The sequence below is a fragment of the Rissa tridactyla genome, chromosome 3 (genome assembly GCF_028500815.1).
Source record: "Rissa tridactyla isolate bRisTri1 chromosome 3, bRisTri1.patW.cur.20221130, whole genome shotgun sequence".
NCBI classification, from domain to species: domain Eukaryota; kingdom Metazoa; phylum Chordata; class Aves; order Charadriiformes; family Laridae; genus Rissa; species Rissa tridactyla.
Window position 1 is genome coordinate 73,436,669 of NC_071468.1, and position 19,103 is coordinate 73,455,771.

Sequence of the window (19,103 nt, forward strand, 5' to 3'; positions counted from 1 at the left end):
ATTTATAAGTAGCAATCCTGCAATACTTTTCTTTCAAGCCAAAATAAAACTCAAAACACTTGAGTCTGAATTGTCTATTCCCACTTTTCTACTTCCCTGTTTTAGGCCAAATATTAATTATAGATCTCCTAAGAATTATCTCTTTATTGCACTAAAAATGTTCTCCTGTGCAGTCATTTGCATTAGTTCAACAGCACTTTCCAATATTTAAACACAGCATGCGCTGCTGCCAATACATTCAACCAATCTGGCACTTTTGTTTCAGAAACAAATAGAGGGACTGGACTCTGCAGCTGGAAAATACTGCTTAGTAGTTGTACAGTTTCTGGTTAATTGCTTTACATCTGAAATGTATGCCAAAGCACATGTTTAAAATTGTTGGAGATGCTCGGCAGTACATTACCGTTCTGTGATTCCAGTTAACTACTCTCTGCACAAGAAACTGGGCCCAGACAGTATTCTTAAAAGCATAGTTCACTAAACCTTATCGTCCACGCACTTTAAATCAGGTTTTGTCCTTTAACGTCAGCACACAGGACTTCAAATAAGTCTACCACTTAGTACCTCATGCCCATCTTTTTGAAGGCTTTTCATAATTGTTCAGACACTAAGTCATTAAGAAAGCAATTCTTAACACTGAAAAACTAGAGATTACACACCAAATTGTGGCACAAGCACAACTTCTACCTTGATTTTAGCTTTGGATTCTTAATTTAGAGGGGACCTTGAAAAGGTCTGTAAGATTCTTTTTAAATTTGTTTTTAAAATATTTTTCTCCACAAGATGATCAGCAATCTACCTAAAGATGAAGCTCCTCCAAAAAGCACATCTTTTCTGGATCATCAGAGGAAAGAAAATCCAATATGAGATAAAAATGAAAACATAAGAGCCTGTAATAGTACAAACCTCACTTCCAAAGGCTTAAAAAAAAATTCTGAGACAAATTTCAGTAGTTCTTAAGTGTTCAAACACACAAAGCACCCAAATAATCCCTTCTGTATTTAGCTGGAAAGGCCAGCAGAGCAGTGTAACAAATTTGTTTCCTTCTATCTTTGTTGCCATTTTCACGATTAGGACAAATAACCATCTTTCATCACTGGTCTACGTCAACACTAGGAATTTCTCATGTTTTGCAGGATTTTTGGAGAACTTTTTCCTTTCAGTCAGAAAAGCATCTTTGCTTTTTGTTTGTTGTATTTGATGTTGCATATAAAGGATATAATGCACGTATCATGGACATCTAGATCCACTACCTTCTGCCAAGACAACAGGGTAATGGCATAAACTTGCAATCAAAAAACCTCTGTGTGTGTGTGCGTGTGTGTCTGTGTGTGTGCATGCACATTTTTGGGAAGAGACTGGAGTAGTTTAGAAAGATCCAAAGTCTTCCTCCCCAAACTAACACTTCACATACATCAGCATGCTGATGTATTGATCAGAATACTGATCAATCACATAAAAGAAAAAATGCAAGTTACTAAAAAACCAGGTTTTAAGTCTAGCACTTTCTTTCTCTGATCATTTTCCATTTTGTAAAAGATGGTCAGTGACAAACTTCTCAGTTGCACCCTTGAAACCAGAAAGCAGACCCATCAAGCCTTTTTATGGGCAATTTTTGAAGTCTCTGCTGACATATTAGCCGTGATCTTTTTACTTCCAAACTGAAATATAATCTTATGAACTGATCGGAAATATTACAAGTATGTCACTTTCACTATATAAACACAGATGGTACAGTTTTCAGAAGTGCCAGGGAAATGATAGGGAAATACAACCACGGAAGACAGAGAGAAAGCAGCCTTTGAGAGAAGACATTTTACAAAATTCTGCTTTAAGAAGTTGTATCAGGCATCTTCCTCCTACAAAAACTATTGAATTTCTGTCCAAATATCACCAAATCTGAAATTTTTCATGTGGATATAATTATACAGTACTTCAAGCCCTCATTACTCCTCTAAAGATCAAACTTTGTTTCCATAATGCGCTGTGGAACTTTGTCTGCATATTTATACAGTTTCAAATACATTGCCACATGCCATTTCTTTTAAAATTGCTCTTTACTAATTTATATAGAATATAAACTAAGAGAAACACATACAAAGTAATGTTAATCACCTTAAAGCTCCAAAACATTCCAGTAATAAGTTAAAGATTTACAAAACGGATTACTCAAATTTTAAAGCTCAACTTGGATATCAATTGCAGAGGGAATTCTTGCAGGTATTATTAGGTAAGAAATGACCATTTTGAAAATATAAGTATCCGTGTTCACTGCTATCTGACATCACACTTTTCTGACAGTATTGTTTAATAGATCCCCCTCCCTCCTCCTCTTTTTTTTTTTTTTTTTTTTTGTTATTCTTTAGAAAGGAAGATCTGAATAACACAAGACTATTTTGGAACCCTCTCACTCTCCCTCTGCAAGCCTCAGTTCTTCTTTACAAGTAGAAGAGTGGGTTAATACCCTTCATTAAGCTGTCAGGACAATCATGGCTATCTGAAAGAGCCATCCAAAAAAAATATCATAGGGCAATTATCTAAGGCAATTACCATAGCTAAGACAATGAAAAGCAAAATCCACCAGACACCTGATTATGATCAAAGAAATCATGTGAAAAAGAGAAGGGACACAGAGAAACAAGGGCACACTGACAACAAACCAAAGTGACTCGCAAACACTTAGGGATTTCAAAAAATAAAATGGTCAGTCGTTCTGCTCCATCACTGACAATGGCACTACTAAGACAGCATTTCAACTCGGGAACTTTGCGTCTCCTCAACTGACCTCTTAATACGTTTGCTTTAGAAATTTTACCTTGACTAACTGTTAATGAGCACTGCTTTTCTCTGAAGGGTTAAACCCCCTACAAGGCATGGAGTTAAGTCAAGAGGCTGTGGTTTTCAGGCCAGGCTGCGGGCTAAGAAAGACGGTGGGGCTTCCTGGTATGTAGACGTTGGGCTGGAGCCAGGTTTAGGAGTTTCCTCAGGAAGTTATGTTAAGCTTGCAGCTGAGAAAAAAAAAAGTCTCTTTGGCACAAGCTTGTGACAGAAGATTAGTACAGTTCTCATTGCACAGGGAGACCCAAAGCAAAAAGAGATACTCCACAGGAATAAAAAGAGATACTCCATGGGAATATCACAGGTAAGTGACACAGGAAGACATTCTCTGGTTCTTCTGACTCCCTGTTCAGTACTTTATCCCCTGGACCACATTATTAAAAGGAAAGCAAGACCATCATGAGGCCTCTCAAAGCGATGCATGACAGAGCATAGTACTTTCATATATTAAAGAACTGTATACAATCTGCATGGTTTTACTTCTGATTTGACAGGGCTTTATCCAAAATAACTCATGCCTATCAGTTACTATGTTTTCTTGTATTTTCAATACTGTTGTGCATGTGCCTCATGACTTTTGTAATAGAGAACGAGGTGTGTTACATTAAGTACCAATTCTGATGACTCAAAAAGCACTAAGTCATCACACATCTGTTTGTATGCAGATTCCATGCTTACATACACAAATAGGAACCTGATAGGTAGGTATATGCATAAATGTACACATGCACGCCTACACAGACACTCATATACAAATAAAACAGTTATTTAATCGAGTTCAAAGATCAGACTTTGACTGCCCTTTCATTTAATTCATTTCCAAAAAACGCTTTTAAAAATTATTCTTTTTGCCAAATGCTGCATGATCCACACCTTTTAAAGCAAAGAGCTTTCATGATTTGAAAAAAGAATTAACAAAATGCTAAAAAAATAGTTACAGTTGATTAGCATTGGTTTAATATCAGCAGAAAACAAAGGATACATTTATTTCATGTATGAATGAGTTCCTAGAGGAATTCTTAACTACCAATCACACTCAAAGCTCCAATGAAAACACAGTAACAACAACAAACAAAACATTTTATGACTATATTGCCGTCTTTTACAATATGCATCCTGACATCAGCTTCTATTTTTGTTTAGAACCTTTCTGAGACAATTTTGTCAATTCCATTTGAAAGGAATACAGCAAGCAGTACAGCTCTGGCAAACAAAAGGTAAGTGTCAATTACGAGAGTCCAAACTACACCTGTGCCTTATGAATGTTGCATTAACAGAGGTAATCCTATTGGAAAAATACTGTCAGAAAAATGATACAGAATTCTGAACTGAGCTGCAAATAGTATTTTTTACAAAAAAACATTGTTAAAAATAGTTTCAATTAATTGTGTGCACACACAAGATGGTTAACCTTTATTTTCAACTTCTTATTTTATATGCCTAAGAGAAACTCAGAAGTTAAGTTTGTGAAAGAAGGAAAATAATTTCTAGCTGAAGGGTATCCAAGATGTTTTCCAACTCTAATTTATATTACAGTATTATAAGGTTGGATTTGGGTGGAGGAAGGCTATTATAAAAAAAAAATCCTCTGCAATTTTTAGTATGTTTATAATAACAATCTCCTCACTATTGTGTCAATACTACATGAGGAATTCTAATAAAAAAACTAGCGCACTAAAGAAAGTTATCAAATATTTGTTAATAATTTTTTTCCAATGCACTTCTGATTTTATTTATGATTACAAAAACACAAGGAATACAGTTCAAAGATGTCCACATTACTATACCAATCATGTTAAGAAACCATTTTTCCATTAAATTCAGTGAAGGAGCGCATCGCAAGTGTTATTAAAGATAGCAAAACAGTTCCAGATAAATGAAATGGTAATGATAAAGATCTTCTATTCCAGGATAAACATATGCCTACTATACAACTATTTGTAAGCTTAAAAAGTAAAAGCTGTGTTGAGTAGCCTACAGCGTACTTGAAATGTATTTGCCTTGGCAAGTACATGTAATATTTTCAGCTGTTATAGTAAGTTTTCAGTGAACCCACTTACCTTTAAAAGCTGTTATTTTATAATTATGCTGGATAGCAGCCACCATGTCCTTCCAGAAGTCATATTTTTTCTGACCATCATGCTGTAAGTGTCAAAAGGAACCTAGTCATTACATCAAGCATCAGCTATTTCGAGCTTTCATATTGAAACAGTGACACAAATGCCATTAATAAACAAAAATATTTGGACTAAAACAGTCTTAGTAGGATAGGACATTAGGACTCAGTAGCACCCAGCTTAACTTTGGATAACTGCAGACAAGTTATCTCCCTACTTCAGAAGGTTATCGTTGGGGAGGAACAGGAAAGATGAAAGGATTCATATTTGTGAGGAACTCTTTAAGACATTACAGCAAAGGGAGGCATTAGACAGAACAGCAACTTACTGAATGAGCCATTCCACTGACATCTGGGGAAAAGAAGTGCCTAGAGCTGCAGATGCTGTACTTAATTAGCAGGTTGACGTGATCTACAGCCTGGCACTCATATCACCTTCCACCCTCAGAACTGGCAAAATCCTTTGCTATAATTTAGAGGCAATGTCCTCCTGCCAACATCTCCACCCCAAACACCATACAAAACATTCACCCAGAAGCCAGGCTGAGCAGCACGGTGTCACATTGTCCCCTGAAGACTGCCAAACCCCAGCTCTGGCGGGAAGACAGGGGAAGGCAATCTGTGCTTGTGAACAGCCTCTCGCCATTCCTAGAAAGCTGCCCAGGCACGGGAGCGCTCCAGCTGACCTCAGCCGCCCTCTCAGCATCTCACCAAGGGAGATGAAAAGCTTCTCAACCAGCCAAGCCCCACAGCACTCTCAAACTCCAGAAGTTTTAGGAGAGCTGAATTAAATAAATACAATTATGCATCCAGCCAATACTGCAGAGCAGAGGATTAGCTACTGAGGTTGTTAAGAGGTGTTCAGCAGCTGGGATAGCCTCTTTCAGTTTGTACACCATGGAAAGTATCTCTGTAGTGCTGTTACAGGCCTTCCACACCTACGTGAGGATAAATTTCACGGCAACTGTTAACAGATTTCACAGCATTGCCCTCTGTGCCCTGACCATTGCACTGATACCTGAATAATGACCCATTTTGGAAGCATATAGCATTTTCTAGAGAGGGAAACATTCAGAAACTAAAAAAAAACACCCCTTAACATCACCAATCAAAACCATGTAGGTTATACGTACTGAAGTAAACTGCTATTTCAGGCCTAATCTGCCATGGAGGCTTCCAGAGGAACAGTCTCCCCTTAATTTCACAACTGGCAAGTCACACAAACAAGTCCCACTGTGCACGACTGACGAGCACTATGGCAGTCTTGCTTATCATCCACCAGCTCCACAGGTTAAGAGCAGAAAAGATACAATGCTGTGGCTTTCAATTTTTATTTTTTTTAATCCATTCCTATAGCAAACTGCTGCAGAAATACATAAAAGAACTAATAAAGAGAAAAGGTTTCATGTATGTCAAACTTCAGTTAGCTGCTAGCCAAGGTCATTATTCAAAGGCGTGTTCAGGAGATGCTGGGGAGCACCTAGCTGTCTAGTGGCAATGGCACCAGCCTACACTAGCACTAACCTTGAGACAGACGGATTCAACTGTCCACCCGCTTCGTATTCCACGTGTCTGACTTGCTCCTAAGTTTGGGGGTTTGGTTGTTTTTGGGGGTTTTTTTTGTTTGTTTCTTTAAAAGATAAATAAAGCGGTGCAATGAGCTAACAGCTCCTCACAGTGCTTTTCTGAGGACAGATGGATACTAGTTTAAAAGTGGGTACACTTCCTTCAAAACATCTGGCCTCAGAGAAGACTAAAACAGCTGTCAAACTAATTCCTTCCTAATCTACAGGCGTTGCATACGAGACATACAAGAAAACAGACCAATTACCAGAAAGCAGAGAGAAAATTGTGTGCATGCACATGCAGTCCACCATGATTTTGGTGCGATTATCAAATGTGATTTCATTAGCTGAACTACCAGTATTTTGAGTAGCTCTTCATTGCGAAGATCCAAACCAGCAACAAGCTCCTCTGCTTTTCTGGCTCCGATACAGCAGATTCATTTTTAAAAGCGCAGAGCAGCCCAGCATTCAATTCCTGTGTAAACCCATTTTGAATCCAAACCCAGCAGTTCTCCCATCTATTTCCAGTAGGTAACTTTCCTGATCCTAGAATGTTTTCTAGTAATGGTAAGAAAATAGCCCTAACTAAACAGGTCCCGGAACAGGAAACAGAAGCCTCTACTTCCTTTCAGAAATGTGGGAGGAAAAAACGTGATGGCTTCTAACCCTTCGGATGCAGCATTTTGCAGGCATGAGTGCTGGAGAGGCCTACCACCTCCTGCCTTTCACCTTTCTCACCTGATGCTAACCTTCTGGGGAATTCCTGCAGCCCAGTAAAATATTCAAGAACTGCTAGCTGATAAAAAGGATGGACGACCCGCTTCTGGTAGCTCTCTGGAGAAACGGCACGGGTTTCATTCTCTCTGGCTGAAGTTGGCACTGACACAGGGCGAGTGTTTCAGCTTATGAACTAGTAACTGAACGTGCAAAGCTTATGACACATACACACTATGACATCCTTTCTCTCCCAATAAGTAGGTGATTTGTGCGAGTCCAAATTAAATATAAAATGAAGTAATACAATACAGATGTCACATCTGACAGAGGGTTCTAAGCTCTAACATTAGAGGAAGGAGATTAATGAGGCACAAAATTAAGAGTCTTACAGCGCACCTGTCCCAGTGTTTCCTGATAAGCTAGCTTTAGCTGACTCTTTGTGCAGCACTTGGACTTAGGCAGCAATCTACTCAGGGTGCTATTTTGGAGTGGAGGCTAAAGGCTCAAGTCAGCTGATGCCCAGAGGGATCCCAGATACCCATCTCACAGCTCCTAAGTTCACTCTGCAGACAAAGTTCAGTATTTGCAATTTGCAGTGCTGCAGCGCCTTTGGTATCTTCAGACAGAAGATAACATCAGTACTCTTTTGACACCAATATACTTACTGTATGAGAAGAACCCTCTCTGACCCTCAGCTACACACAAGTCCAAGACTCAAGCCTTCTTTATCACAACCAAATCAATTAGCCTCAAACTTCAAAGGTAGCATTTAGGATATTTTACCTATCTAAAAAGCACTGAAAAAGGTTCAACAACTGTATTTTCTGCTTTGAGAATTTTGTATACAGATCAATATATTTAAGACAAAAACAAGTTTAAAAAGAGATGGAGTTAAGCTTTCAACTCATTAACAACTTGCAAATTAACATACTGTCTTACTAAGAAGACTTAGATTTAATTCAAGTATCATCAAGTATAATTAAAGGAGATTTTAAGAAATCTATTCTGCATATCACAGAGTAAACTTGAGAAAACAGTGCAGTTCTAGTCATATCCTAGTTATTTGTGCCCTCTGGTGGAAGTATATTTATTTTGAACATTCCATATGGCTCACAACTAGCTTTGGAAACAACTTTAATATGCTAAGTCTGACATGAAAAATTCCAAACAAGAAAAAAACTAAAGACCTTGATGCTGTTGTATGTTTTTAATAATGCATGGAAGCAGTGTGGTGGGGGAAGAGAAAGATAATGCAATGATTAGTTTCAAACAATCCAGTTCTTACCTGATCTAAGCTGTCCACAACCCTGGCACACAAGAGAGCTCCCGGCAGGTCAAAATAATTATCATACAAATAGTATTTAGCTGGAAAATAAAAAATAAAAAAAATTCCACTATTTTTAAGACATATTGTATGCTTTAATCTCAAATTAAAAAATACATTTAAATAATAGTACAAGCTCCTATTTGGATTTTACTGGTAATAAGCATTATCTGCTTCATGATCTCTGTTAGCCTTTATTCCCACTTCCGATTCTCATAATTGGAAATGGAAAGTTCTTCACCTATATCAAGGCAGAGAGATTTTAAAAATACATTTTAAAGTTCTAAAAGTTAAGGTGGAAGAGATGGGGGAGAACCACAAGTTTTAAGAGTCAGGGCAGTACCACTTAACTCTTCCAAAGTATCCTTTTTCCTAGCAGTGGAAACACAAAGAAAGAGTTTGAGAAGTTGTTTCATAAACATTTGGACAGGTTTTACTCATAGTCTCATCCTGTGCACACACATGCTGCAGACATAGCCTTAGCTCAAGCGGAAGCATGCCCACATTATTATGTGAGCCCTCAAAACAGAACAAAATCAGGAGGGTGCAAACGTTCCCCCAGACTGAGGTCATGTTCAGCAACTCTTTCCTAGGAGTAAAATAACTTAACCAGATGATTATTTTTTTTTTTTGCATTCATGATCTTGTCTGTGCTGTCTCTTAGGCAATTTAAAGAACAACTCATCAAAACAGGGATTAACATTCACAGGAGAGGGTGAGTGCACATCTCAATGAATAAGAAAGACACATTTGCTATGTGACCAAAGGAAACCTTTCTCTTCTACCTTGTTGCAAATGATTACCTGCAGTTTAGAGTAAGCATCACAAACAAGTTTAGGTCAGCAAAATCTCAAGGAAGATATCTCTGTTACACAGGACAACGCAACTTAACTGAGCACATTATGTGTATTACTCACAATTGCCAAGATGAAAGTAAAATGGAGAGGAAGCACAGAACGGCTAGCAAGAATGCAAACAGTGCCTTCAAAGTGACTCCCATCTTAAAACCAAGAAACTACAGTTGCAGGAGGACAGGTTTTGTTTCCAGATATGCTCTGTTCTTTGCACCTGCACCTAGGCCTCCAGTAACAGCACTGATGGTAATGAGTCAACAATTAAGAAAAATTTAAGATTTACCAAATCTATCCAAATGAGATAGGCTGGTAATCTCAGCCTACTTCATCAAGGAACAATGTGCCCACCTCTATAAAACATGCCTATAATGTCAGGCTCACTTGCCTCATCACCGGTGCGCTACTTCTAAGTTGAACTCTAGTATTAGAAGTTGAAAATAGAAAAAACCCCACAACGCTCCCCCAAAGTAATCACCTATTCCAGTAATTCCCAGCTCAAGTATTTTTAAATATTTGCGGTAAAAACCAATGCTATGAGGCACTGAAAGGGCTAGAGCAATTTCAAAGAAGAGGACATACTAAGGCAAGGACATGCTAACCTGTGCGGGAAACCATTCCACTGACTGTATTAAAATGCTTCCACTCCCTCCTTCCATACGTCTCCAGGATCTCTTCGGATGTCATGCTCTTTGTACCATGGCTTGCCCTATTTGATGCATTAAGTTATTTATATAAAATAAGAAAGAAAAAGGTTGAAAACAGCCAAACTACTCCTAGTGCAAAGTAATGCATTGCAACTGAATACTGAGGTGCATGCAGGTTGATCAGAAGCCACTTTTTTTATAACTTAGAAGCTTCCCAGGACCTAAGCTTTTATCATATACATTACAGTCCTCGATAAAAGCCCTACTACACAGAGGTTTTGCTGGCCGGGGGCACGGCTACTGTGCCTCACCTGCTAACACAATTACTCTGCGTTGCTCGAATGTTCTCAATTGTGTGAGGACACTCGCTATACTTGAACTATCCATATACACTACACAATAAAACACAGTGCAGAAAGCCTATACATCATTCTGAAGCCTGCGAACATTCACAGAGCGCAGGGCAGAACTATGGAAAAGTGCTAGTTTGAGCCGTGCGTGCAGCATGTGTAATACAGGAGTACGCACAAGCCTTTTTAGGAAATAAAAATCAACTAGCTTGACGATCAAATTGGGCCCCAAAAGAATGCAGAGACTCCAGTTTTGAAGCAGACACAGGCAATGCTAGGAGAAGAAATCCTGTATCACTCTTCCCTTTACTGTAGCGTATCCTCCAGTCTTGAATTCTGCATTTATACTCTGAAATACATGGTACTAAATGAATTTCGGGATACACAGCAAAGACTCACAGGTATTTCTTCCTTTCTTTGAATGAGATCTGATTTTTCCCTAGCATCTTCAAAAGCTCCTTCTCCCCTATGCTATCAGAAAAACAAAAGTAGTCTATCTTGAGTAATAAATTATGGATTTTCATTTTGGAAAAAAAATAAGGGGGAAATGGGACTGGGATTGCTATACTTTAGATATATTTACTTTTCAGATTTGTGATTCAAAATAGAAATCTTCTATGTTTTTGTAAAAAAAAAGCTTTTAAGAGGAAAAAAACCCCTGAATCTTCAGAGTGAATGTGTCAATTTCTGTGTTTAATTTACCTTAGGCTATTTAAATTATAAGTTGTAGGCCTGCAGAATTCTGAATGTGTATGGTACAAAGATAATACTGCTCTCATCATTAGCATTAGTCATTAGCACTCACTCTGAGACAGGTTAATCACAAAGAAAAACCTTACCCTAGATTTTAGCAGAACTGGAAGTAGCCACTGAAAAACTGAATTTACTTTCAAGATCAGTATTGCCCTTAGAATCTTAAATGTTTATTAAAAATGATATATTCTTTACTAGCAGCGATCATGGAAGTATTATGAAAAAAATTGATATGGACCATTAAGAGAAACCGAGCACCACATTACCAAAGAGTACGTAAACTTTTACATCTAATAAATGAATGTATGCTGAAAGTAGTATTTTAAATATTTAATAAAACTGAGAGATGGCTTTCAGAAAGAGGATAAAATCTTTGTGTTTGTTTAACAATATAAACTTATTGTCAATATTACCTTAAAACTGTTCCATCTTCTGCAAGTTTCAGGAAGTTTCCTTCTTCAGTGTCCAACACCAAGCCTTTACAACTAAGAATAATTTTATTTTAAGGAAGAAGCAAACAATTAATGCTTTCAGAGGAACGTCTTGTTATAGATCAGAATAGTGAAATACAATTAAAGAAGGTATACAAGGATGCTATACAAAACCAGCAAAATCACAACCCTTCAAATACTTTTATGTTTGAACAATGCTTTATATATGCAAATACATATTACTACAGTGAGGACTAGATTTCCTTACATGTCAAAGTCATACTAAATAAATCCAGTTCCTCTGTTCAGTGAATTCAGTGACTATTCACATATGTAACGTTGGAGGATTAAGGTCCAAACATATACAACTAAGAAACGCAATATTTAAGATGCTTCTATTAAAGAAATATATTTTTTTTCTCGGTGGCAACTCCCCCACTTATTATCACTGGACTGATAACACCAGTTATTACGGGAGAGAGGGATAAAACATCACTCTAAATGAGGCAACTGAATATCCAAGTAACACGTGAAGCAGCCGCATTGCCATGCTAGGCAGCACTAACAAGGTGAAGAGTTGACAGCGTGGGACAGACATCTAACAAGAGTTCCTAACTCTCCTAGTAAATCTGTGCCTTACAGATAATACGATCTACATTCACTTAAGTTGTTTGAAAAAATCATGGCTAGGATAATAATGGTTCAATGGCTAGGATAATAACGAATAAACAAGACCGAAAAAGTAATGCCACCGTCATCCTCTGTTATAAGGTACCCAAAGGAAAGAAGATACACCACGGAGGCAGCAAGCAGACCCCAGCTTTTCATGAATGACACCTGGGTGAGCAGCACTGACACACTGGCTACCAGCACTGCGGGCTTGCAGGTCCACATTAACGAATCCCCAGCTTCAATAAGGGACTGAGGCTGAGATATCTAGATCTTAATAAAGGATTTCATCTGTCCTAGGCCTCAAATGATGAGAAATACAGATACGCTGCTTGTCACATGAAAGTCAAAATCAATCTGGTTGGAAACTGTCCAGTCAAATACCAAATTGTGAAAACAACTGATCAAAACTGTTCCCACAATAATCATAGAATTGTCCAGGTTGGAAAGGACCTTTCAGATCATCTAGTCCAACTATCAACTTAACACTGACAAAAAACATCACTAAACCATGTTGCTAAGCACCACGTGTACCCCTCTTTTAAATACCTCCAAGGATGATGTTCCCACCACTTCCCTGGGCAGCCTGTTCCAATGCTTGATAACCCTTTTGGTGAAGAAGTTTTCCTAATATCCAATCTAAACCTCCCCTGGTGCAACTTGAGGCCATTTTCTCTTGTCCTATCACTTGTTACTTGGGAGAAGAGACTGACCCCACCTCGCTAAAACCTAAAAGCGATAAGGTCTCCCTTCAGCCTCTTTTTCTCCAGGCTAAACCACCCCAGCTCCCTCAGCCGCTCCTCATAAGGCTTGTTCTCCAGACCCTTCAACAGCTTCGTTGCCCTTCTCTGGACCTGCTCCAGCACCTCGATGTCTTTCCTGTAGTGAGGGCCCCAAAACTGGACACTCAAGGTGGGGCCTCACCAGTGCCGAGCACAGGGGGACGATCACTTCCCTAGTCCTACTCACCACACTGTTCCCAATACAGGCCAGGATGCTGTCGGCCACCTGGGCACGCTGCCGGCTCATGGCAGCCGGCTGTCAATCAACACCCCCAGGTCCTTTCATGCCAGGCAGCTCTCCAGCCACTCTTCCCCAGGCCTCTAGTGCTGTATGGGGTTGTTGTGACCCAAGTGCAGGACCCGGCACTTGGCCTTGTTGAACCTCATACCACTGGCCTCAGCCCATCGATCCAGCCTGTCCAGATCCCTCTGTAAAGCCTCCTTACCCTCAGGCAGATCAACACCCCACCCAACTCAGTGTTGTGTGCAAACTTACTGAGGGTGCACTCAGTCCCCTCATCCAGATCATCAATAAAGATATTAAGCAGAACTGGCCCCAACACCAAGCCCTAGGGAACACCACTCGTGACTGGCTGCCAACTGGCTTTAACTCCATTCACCACCACTCCCTGGGCCTGGCCCTCCAGCCAGTTTTTTACCCAGCAAAGAGTACTCCCGTCCAAGCCATAGGCAGCCAGTTTCTCCAGCAGAATGCTGTGGGAAATGGCGTCAAAGGCTTTACTAAAGTCCAGGTAGACTACATCCACAGCATTTCCCTCATCCACCAAGTGGGTCACTTTGTCACAGAAGGAGATCAGGCTTGTCAAGCAGGACCTGCCTTTCATGAACCCGTGCTGACTGGGCCTGATCACCTGGTTGATGCATGCATTAATTAAAAAAAAAAAACAAAAACCAAAAACCCCCAAACCTGTGTTTCTGCTAAAAAAATTTAGTAATTACCCAGCTTTCAAGCCCCCACCCCCCCTGGCCTAGATAATAACCTATTAAAGTTAGAAGATCAGAGATTCATGTTCAAGCTCCTGCTCAGAGACAACTGAGCTCAGAGCAGCAACTTGCATTTCAGCCTTTGGCATCACAGCTTTGTGCCTGACATGCCAGCCATGGGCTACCTCCTGGCACGTCAACTTTCCTTGGTTCCTCAGAAGGCTGTTGGGATTATTCTGCCTTACACAAACAAAACCACTTCTGTCAAGATAAAAATTATCAAATTCTGATGGTTACTGGATTTAGCAGTTGAACCGTAGAAGACAAAGGAGACATATAAACCAAGAGAGTAAGCCAGAATAAAAGGCTTGCATCTAGACATCTAGAAGCACAGACAAAGCAAGCTTGGATGCTCAGTTCTCTTCAAAATACCACATTAGAAGCATCTCATGACAAATACTTGTTTGAACAGGTATTTAAAACTGTAATTTTGGATTTATCCATCAGGCCCGACAATCATAACAACTGCCTAATAAGAGAAGCTGTTTTCCAAGCTTTGTAAGTTAGAACATAAAGGAAGTTATGAAGAAAGTTTATGTTATTTCCAAGGTACTCACCAGAAGTCTAAGCTGTCTGGAGCTAGCGTCAGTAGGTCTTCATCATAACCCTTCTCCGTTACCAGATAGTGGGCAAAACTATCATATATTAACTACAAATGAAAAAATAAATGCATTAATTATATTGATTAAGTGAGACCAAAGATATTGCTTCCCTGGAAAGTGGCAAGATGGAAGTGTTAGTACATCCTAGGAAATATCAAACCAGGGACCTAGGGCCCTTGCCCCACTGTCCCCACTACTGGGAATCAGTGTCTGAGGGTAATTTTGTCATGGCTAGAAAACAGCTCAAGATGATCACACAACAGTTCTAGTGCAATGTGTCCAGCATAACCAAGTTTACAGAATTCTACCTTAGTGCCCCCATGCTTTAAGACTGTTGGGAAACCAAGATGGTGAGTACCTAAGACTAGTAACTACTCTTCCCTCCCCAATCTCTTTTTGATTTTAAGGCGTCATGGTTACCAAGACTCAACAAGCGGATTCTGAAGCAATAAACAACGACCCTTAGAGGACATTTTAAAAGTATCCAATGGAGCATATTTTGAAGGAAACAGGCAACTACTAAGTAAACGGCTACTATTTGTAAGTTCAGGAAGAACATTGTTAAAGCCTGATATATCAGTCCGTGATTTATTAATGTGCTGGTCAAGTTGTACAAGAAGATCTATGCAGATGCTACCAGGTCGTTAAAGGCCATACAAAAATAGTAATTGCTCCATTTTACTCATGATTCTTTCATTAAAGCTGTTCCCTGGCCTTTTTTCCTTAACTACAGAAGCTGCTCTTGGAATGAATACGAATAATATCTGAGAAAGACTATTATGAAGGCCAAACTGAAGAGTAAGAACTAAGTGCATCTTCAGCTGTGCCTGTCAGCATTTTTTAGTACTTTTGATTTCCAATAGATAGGGAGGCATGCAGTGGGCACGTGTCAGTCTGTCTCCGTGTGCTGTGAGAAGAGTGAACTAAGGTTAGTAAGTGGTTTTGTTTTTTTCTCTATTTTGTTCATTGGGTTTTTTTGTTTGTTTTTTTGTTTGGGTTTTTTTTTTTCTTTTTAAACTCTTATAGTTAACAATTGCCTAACATCTGCCTTCATTGGAGAAAATTCTTATCAGGAAGAACGTGCCCACGCAAGATGTAATGCGTGTGGCGGAACAGAAAGAACACGGAAGGTGAGGCTAGAGTTGTACAGTTTCTAGCAGGAACTTAAGAGCACGTACACTTTGTAACTTGCTCCTGTTGAACCCTCTTTTGTAAGAAAGTTGCCTCTTTACAGAAAGTCACTCACAGCAAAAGGAAGCAATTTTTCCACACAGGATGCTCCGAATCATACCTATTTATGAATGGGACACTTCACAAACGTTTGCTTCTCTACCAAATTCTGAAGTATCTTGCAATTAGCGTAGGAGCCCCACGCAGTCCAAAATGTAGGTGCACGGAGGCAAATACAAGGGGAGAGGGGGGCACCATGAGCATCCACGACGCAAAGTGGCAAAGCCCTGACGTCAACAAAGAAGGACGAGTCAACGAAAGGTTATCAGGGAATTTAAAATGTGCCGGTCGGGGGGGGGGGGGGGGAAAAGAAGGAAGAAGCGCCCAGTGGCGGGAAGGCACAGCACATGACAGCGGCTCCTCCGCCTAAGGGACAAACAGGGCTAAGCCAGAGATGCCGAGCGCCCCTAAGCTCCGCGTTTTATTTTAAGCGCCAGAAAGTTTGCGAAGGTCGCCTGTCGAAAGTGCTCGCGGGCTTCTGACTCGTCTGCAGCATCTCCGGATCTGGCGGGGGGAGGGAGGGAGGGAGGCTCTACCTCTTTTCCCCTCAGCGCCGCTACACATGGGAAAGCCCTGAAGAAGCACCATTTTCAAGCGAGAAGACATGGCTGTCCCCTCCGCTCGGCCAGAGGCCTGCTGAGGAGGCGGCGGGCGAGCCATGAGAGCGTCTCCCTTCTCTTTTTTGGTTTCCCTAGCTATATCCCTGCCGGCAGGCTGGGTGCTGGCTGTCCCCATAGCCGGGGTCCCATAGCCCCGCATCCCGCCTCCCCCCCCCCCGGTCCGCACTCACCCGAGCACTCTGCGGGAGCTGGTACCGGCAGAGCGTGTGGTCCAGGTCGAAACCCATCACGTCGCAATCGGCCAGGGAGAAGTCCGGCTGCATGGCCGAACCGCCGCCGGGGGGAGGCGGGCGGAGGAGGAAGGCGGGGGAACGGGAGGGGCCTCTGGCGGGGCGGGGGGGTGGGCGGGGCGGGGCGGGGCGGCGGGAGCCGCCCCGCCCTCGCCCCGCCCACCCCCCGCCCCGCCACCGCCTTCTTCACAGAATCCCAGAATAGTAAAGGTTGGAAGGGACCTCTGGAGATCATCCAGTCCAACCCCCCTGCCAGAGCACGGTCACCCACAGCAGGTTGCACAAGGACACGTCCAGGCGGGTTTTGAATGTCTCCAGAGATGGAGACTCCACCACCTCTCTGGGCAGCCTGTGCCAGTGCTCTGCCACCCTCAAAGGAAAGAAGTTCCTCCTCACGTTGACGTGGAATTTCCTGTGGTCCAGCTTGTGCCCGTTGCCCCTTGTCCTGTCACCGGGCATCACTGAGAAGAGTCTGGCCCCATCCTCTTGACACCCACCCTATAGATATTTATAAACCGTGATGAGGTCCCCTCTCAGTCTTCTCCCAGCTAAACAGACCCAGGTCCCTCAGCCTTCCCTCATAAGAGCGGTGCTCCATTCACCATACATTATATACACACCATAATTTAGATACACATACTAATACATACATATGCTTTAGAAATATATTAAATAAATATATAAATATCCATATATACATGTATGTATATATTTTCCAAATTAACAAGTGTCAAACCCGAGCATACAGAAAGAGGCTCATCCAGGGTCTCGCACACAACAGGGGTCCCAACTATAACGATGAGGCAGCAGCCTGGGACCTGAGCACAAGACATTTTCTCTTCCTAAAGCTGCTGCGTTTAGGAAACAGAACAAATTCCTGCCCCATTGAAGTCAATGACCACAATTTTGATTGACTTCAGTAGGTCCAAGAGTTCACCCACAGCCGCTGTTTCACACTATCCTCACATTAACTTAAAGTATGTCTGCCTTGCAGATTATATCAGTACAGCTGTCTTATTTCAGAATGACTTTTTTTCCCCATAAGGACTCATGCAGCTTCCAGAATTTTGTTTAGATTATGGCATTTTAAATTTATAACTTTGCTTGCTATGCCATTTTATATGAAAACTCACCACAAAACCAACTTAATACACTGCAGTATTGCAACATCGAGACAGATAGTGAAAATCATATATTCATTGATAGCATCCTAGTATGTTTGTGGTGGAAGGGACCTTTAAAGATCATCTAATCCAACCCCCTGGTCGCTGTATTCACTGTCAACTGAATGTAATCTTGAACATCCAGATTTTGTGAGTGCTGCACACTTATATTGGCAGTAATGACAAGCTATCTGAGAATATACAACACAAAAGTACTAATCATATTTAATCTTAAACCACTTTGTGTGAGGAAAAATAGTCACAAATGGAGAGATTCAGCAAGTTAAATTTCAGGTTCTTGAAGCTGAAGATTAAATGAGAACTATGACAACAAGAAATACAGAAGATATTGATGAAGAGAATTGGTTTTCAGTTCTGGGAACAAAGAAGATAAATGAGAGAATATCACCTTCATATTCAGTATTCACAGCACAAATCTGATAACAGGAAAGTCTCGGCAGCTTACTTTCAGCACTCCACCCCCAAAATTTATTTCTTTCCCTTTTGTTTTAAAAGTGTTGCTTTGTCTCTCAGGTTCTTCCTTCCAGATGAATCCTTTAAACATACTGACATCCCCCTCTAGGGCCTTTCTCAGAAAAGAGCTGCTTTCAATCGAAATCCCCCTTAACAACTGAACTACCTCAGATTACTTTTTCAGCTCTGTCTTTGAAGTGTGATGGTACCATGAGCTGCTCAGAGATGTCCACATAACTGAGGCTGACCTTTTGGGCTATCAGATACTAACTGATAATATTCTCAGTTTCCCCATGGTTAATTTATGTGTCACAGTAATTGTTTTTATATTGTAAATACATGGTAATAATCCGTTGAGAATAATCTTAAATCCTGTCCTAGCAGGAGAAATTTCCAGTGGGTGCTGCCCATGGGCGCACAGACCCCGTGGAGGGGGCAGGACAGGTCAGTGGATGCAGCCCATGGGTACAGAGACCCCATGGAGCAGACAGGACAGGGCAGTGGGGGGCTGCCCGCACTCGGTGCCCTCGTGTTTAGCGACCTGCAAGAAACATGTGTGAAGTGCAAGATTTGATGTGTCAAAGCCTGTTATAAACATGCAGAGGGGCATTTTGTTTTTCATCGTGCCTCATGCCTGCTTTTAATGCAGAAGAGGCTCGTACCACCATGTAGTTTCAGAGCGCAAGTGTGTACTAGCATGCCCCAAAGTGTGAAAAGAATGTAATGGAGTCTGGTA

General features: G+C 40.9%; 1 protein-coding gene across 1 annotated transcript in view; it reads right to left on the minus strand.

Annotated features, from left to right (window-relative positions):
- The window catches only part of NT5DC1 (5'-nucleotidase domain containing 1), a 153,524-nt gene extending 136,743 nt beyond the window's left edge, over nucleotides 1-16,781 (minus strand). The window contains exons 1-6 of the mRNA XM_054194857.1: nucleotides 16,671-16,781; nucleotides 14,606-14,697; nucleotides 11,575-11,646; nucleotides 10,014-10,120; nucleotides 8,522-8,601; nucleotides 4,899-4,980 (exon numbers count right to left, since the gene is read on the minus strand). Of these exons, the coding sequence (XP_054050832.1) occupies nucleotides 4,899-4,980; nucleotides 8,522-8,601; nucleotides 10,014-10,120; nucleotides 11,575-11,646; nucleotides 14,606-14,697; nucleotides 16,671-16,763 (526 nt within the window). The 5' untranslated portion in view covers nucleotides 16,764-16,781. The remainder of the gene's footprint in view (nucleotides 1-4,898; nucleotides 4,981-8,521; nucleotides 8,602-10,013; nucleotides 10,121-11,574; nucleotides 11,647-14,605; nucleotides 14,698-16,670) is intronic.
- Between the last annotated feature and the right edge of the window lie 2,322 nt (nucleotides 16,782-19,103).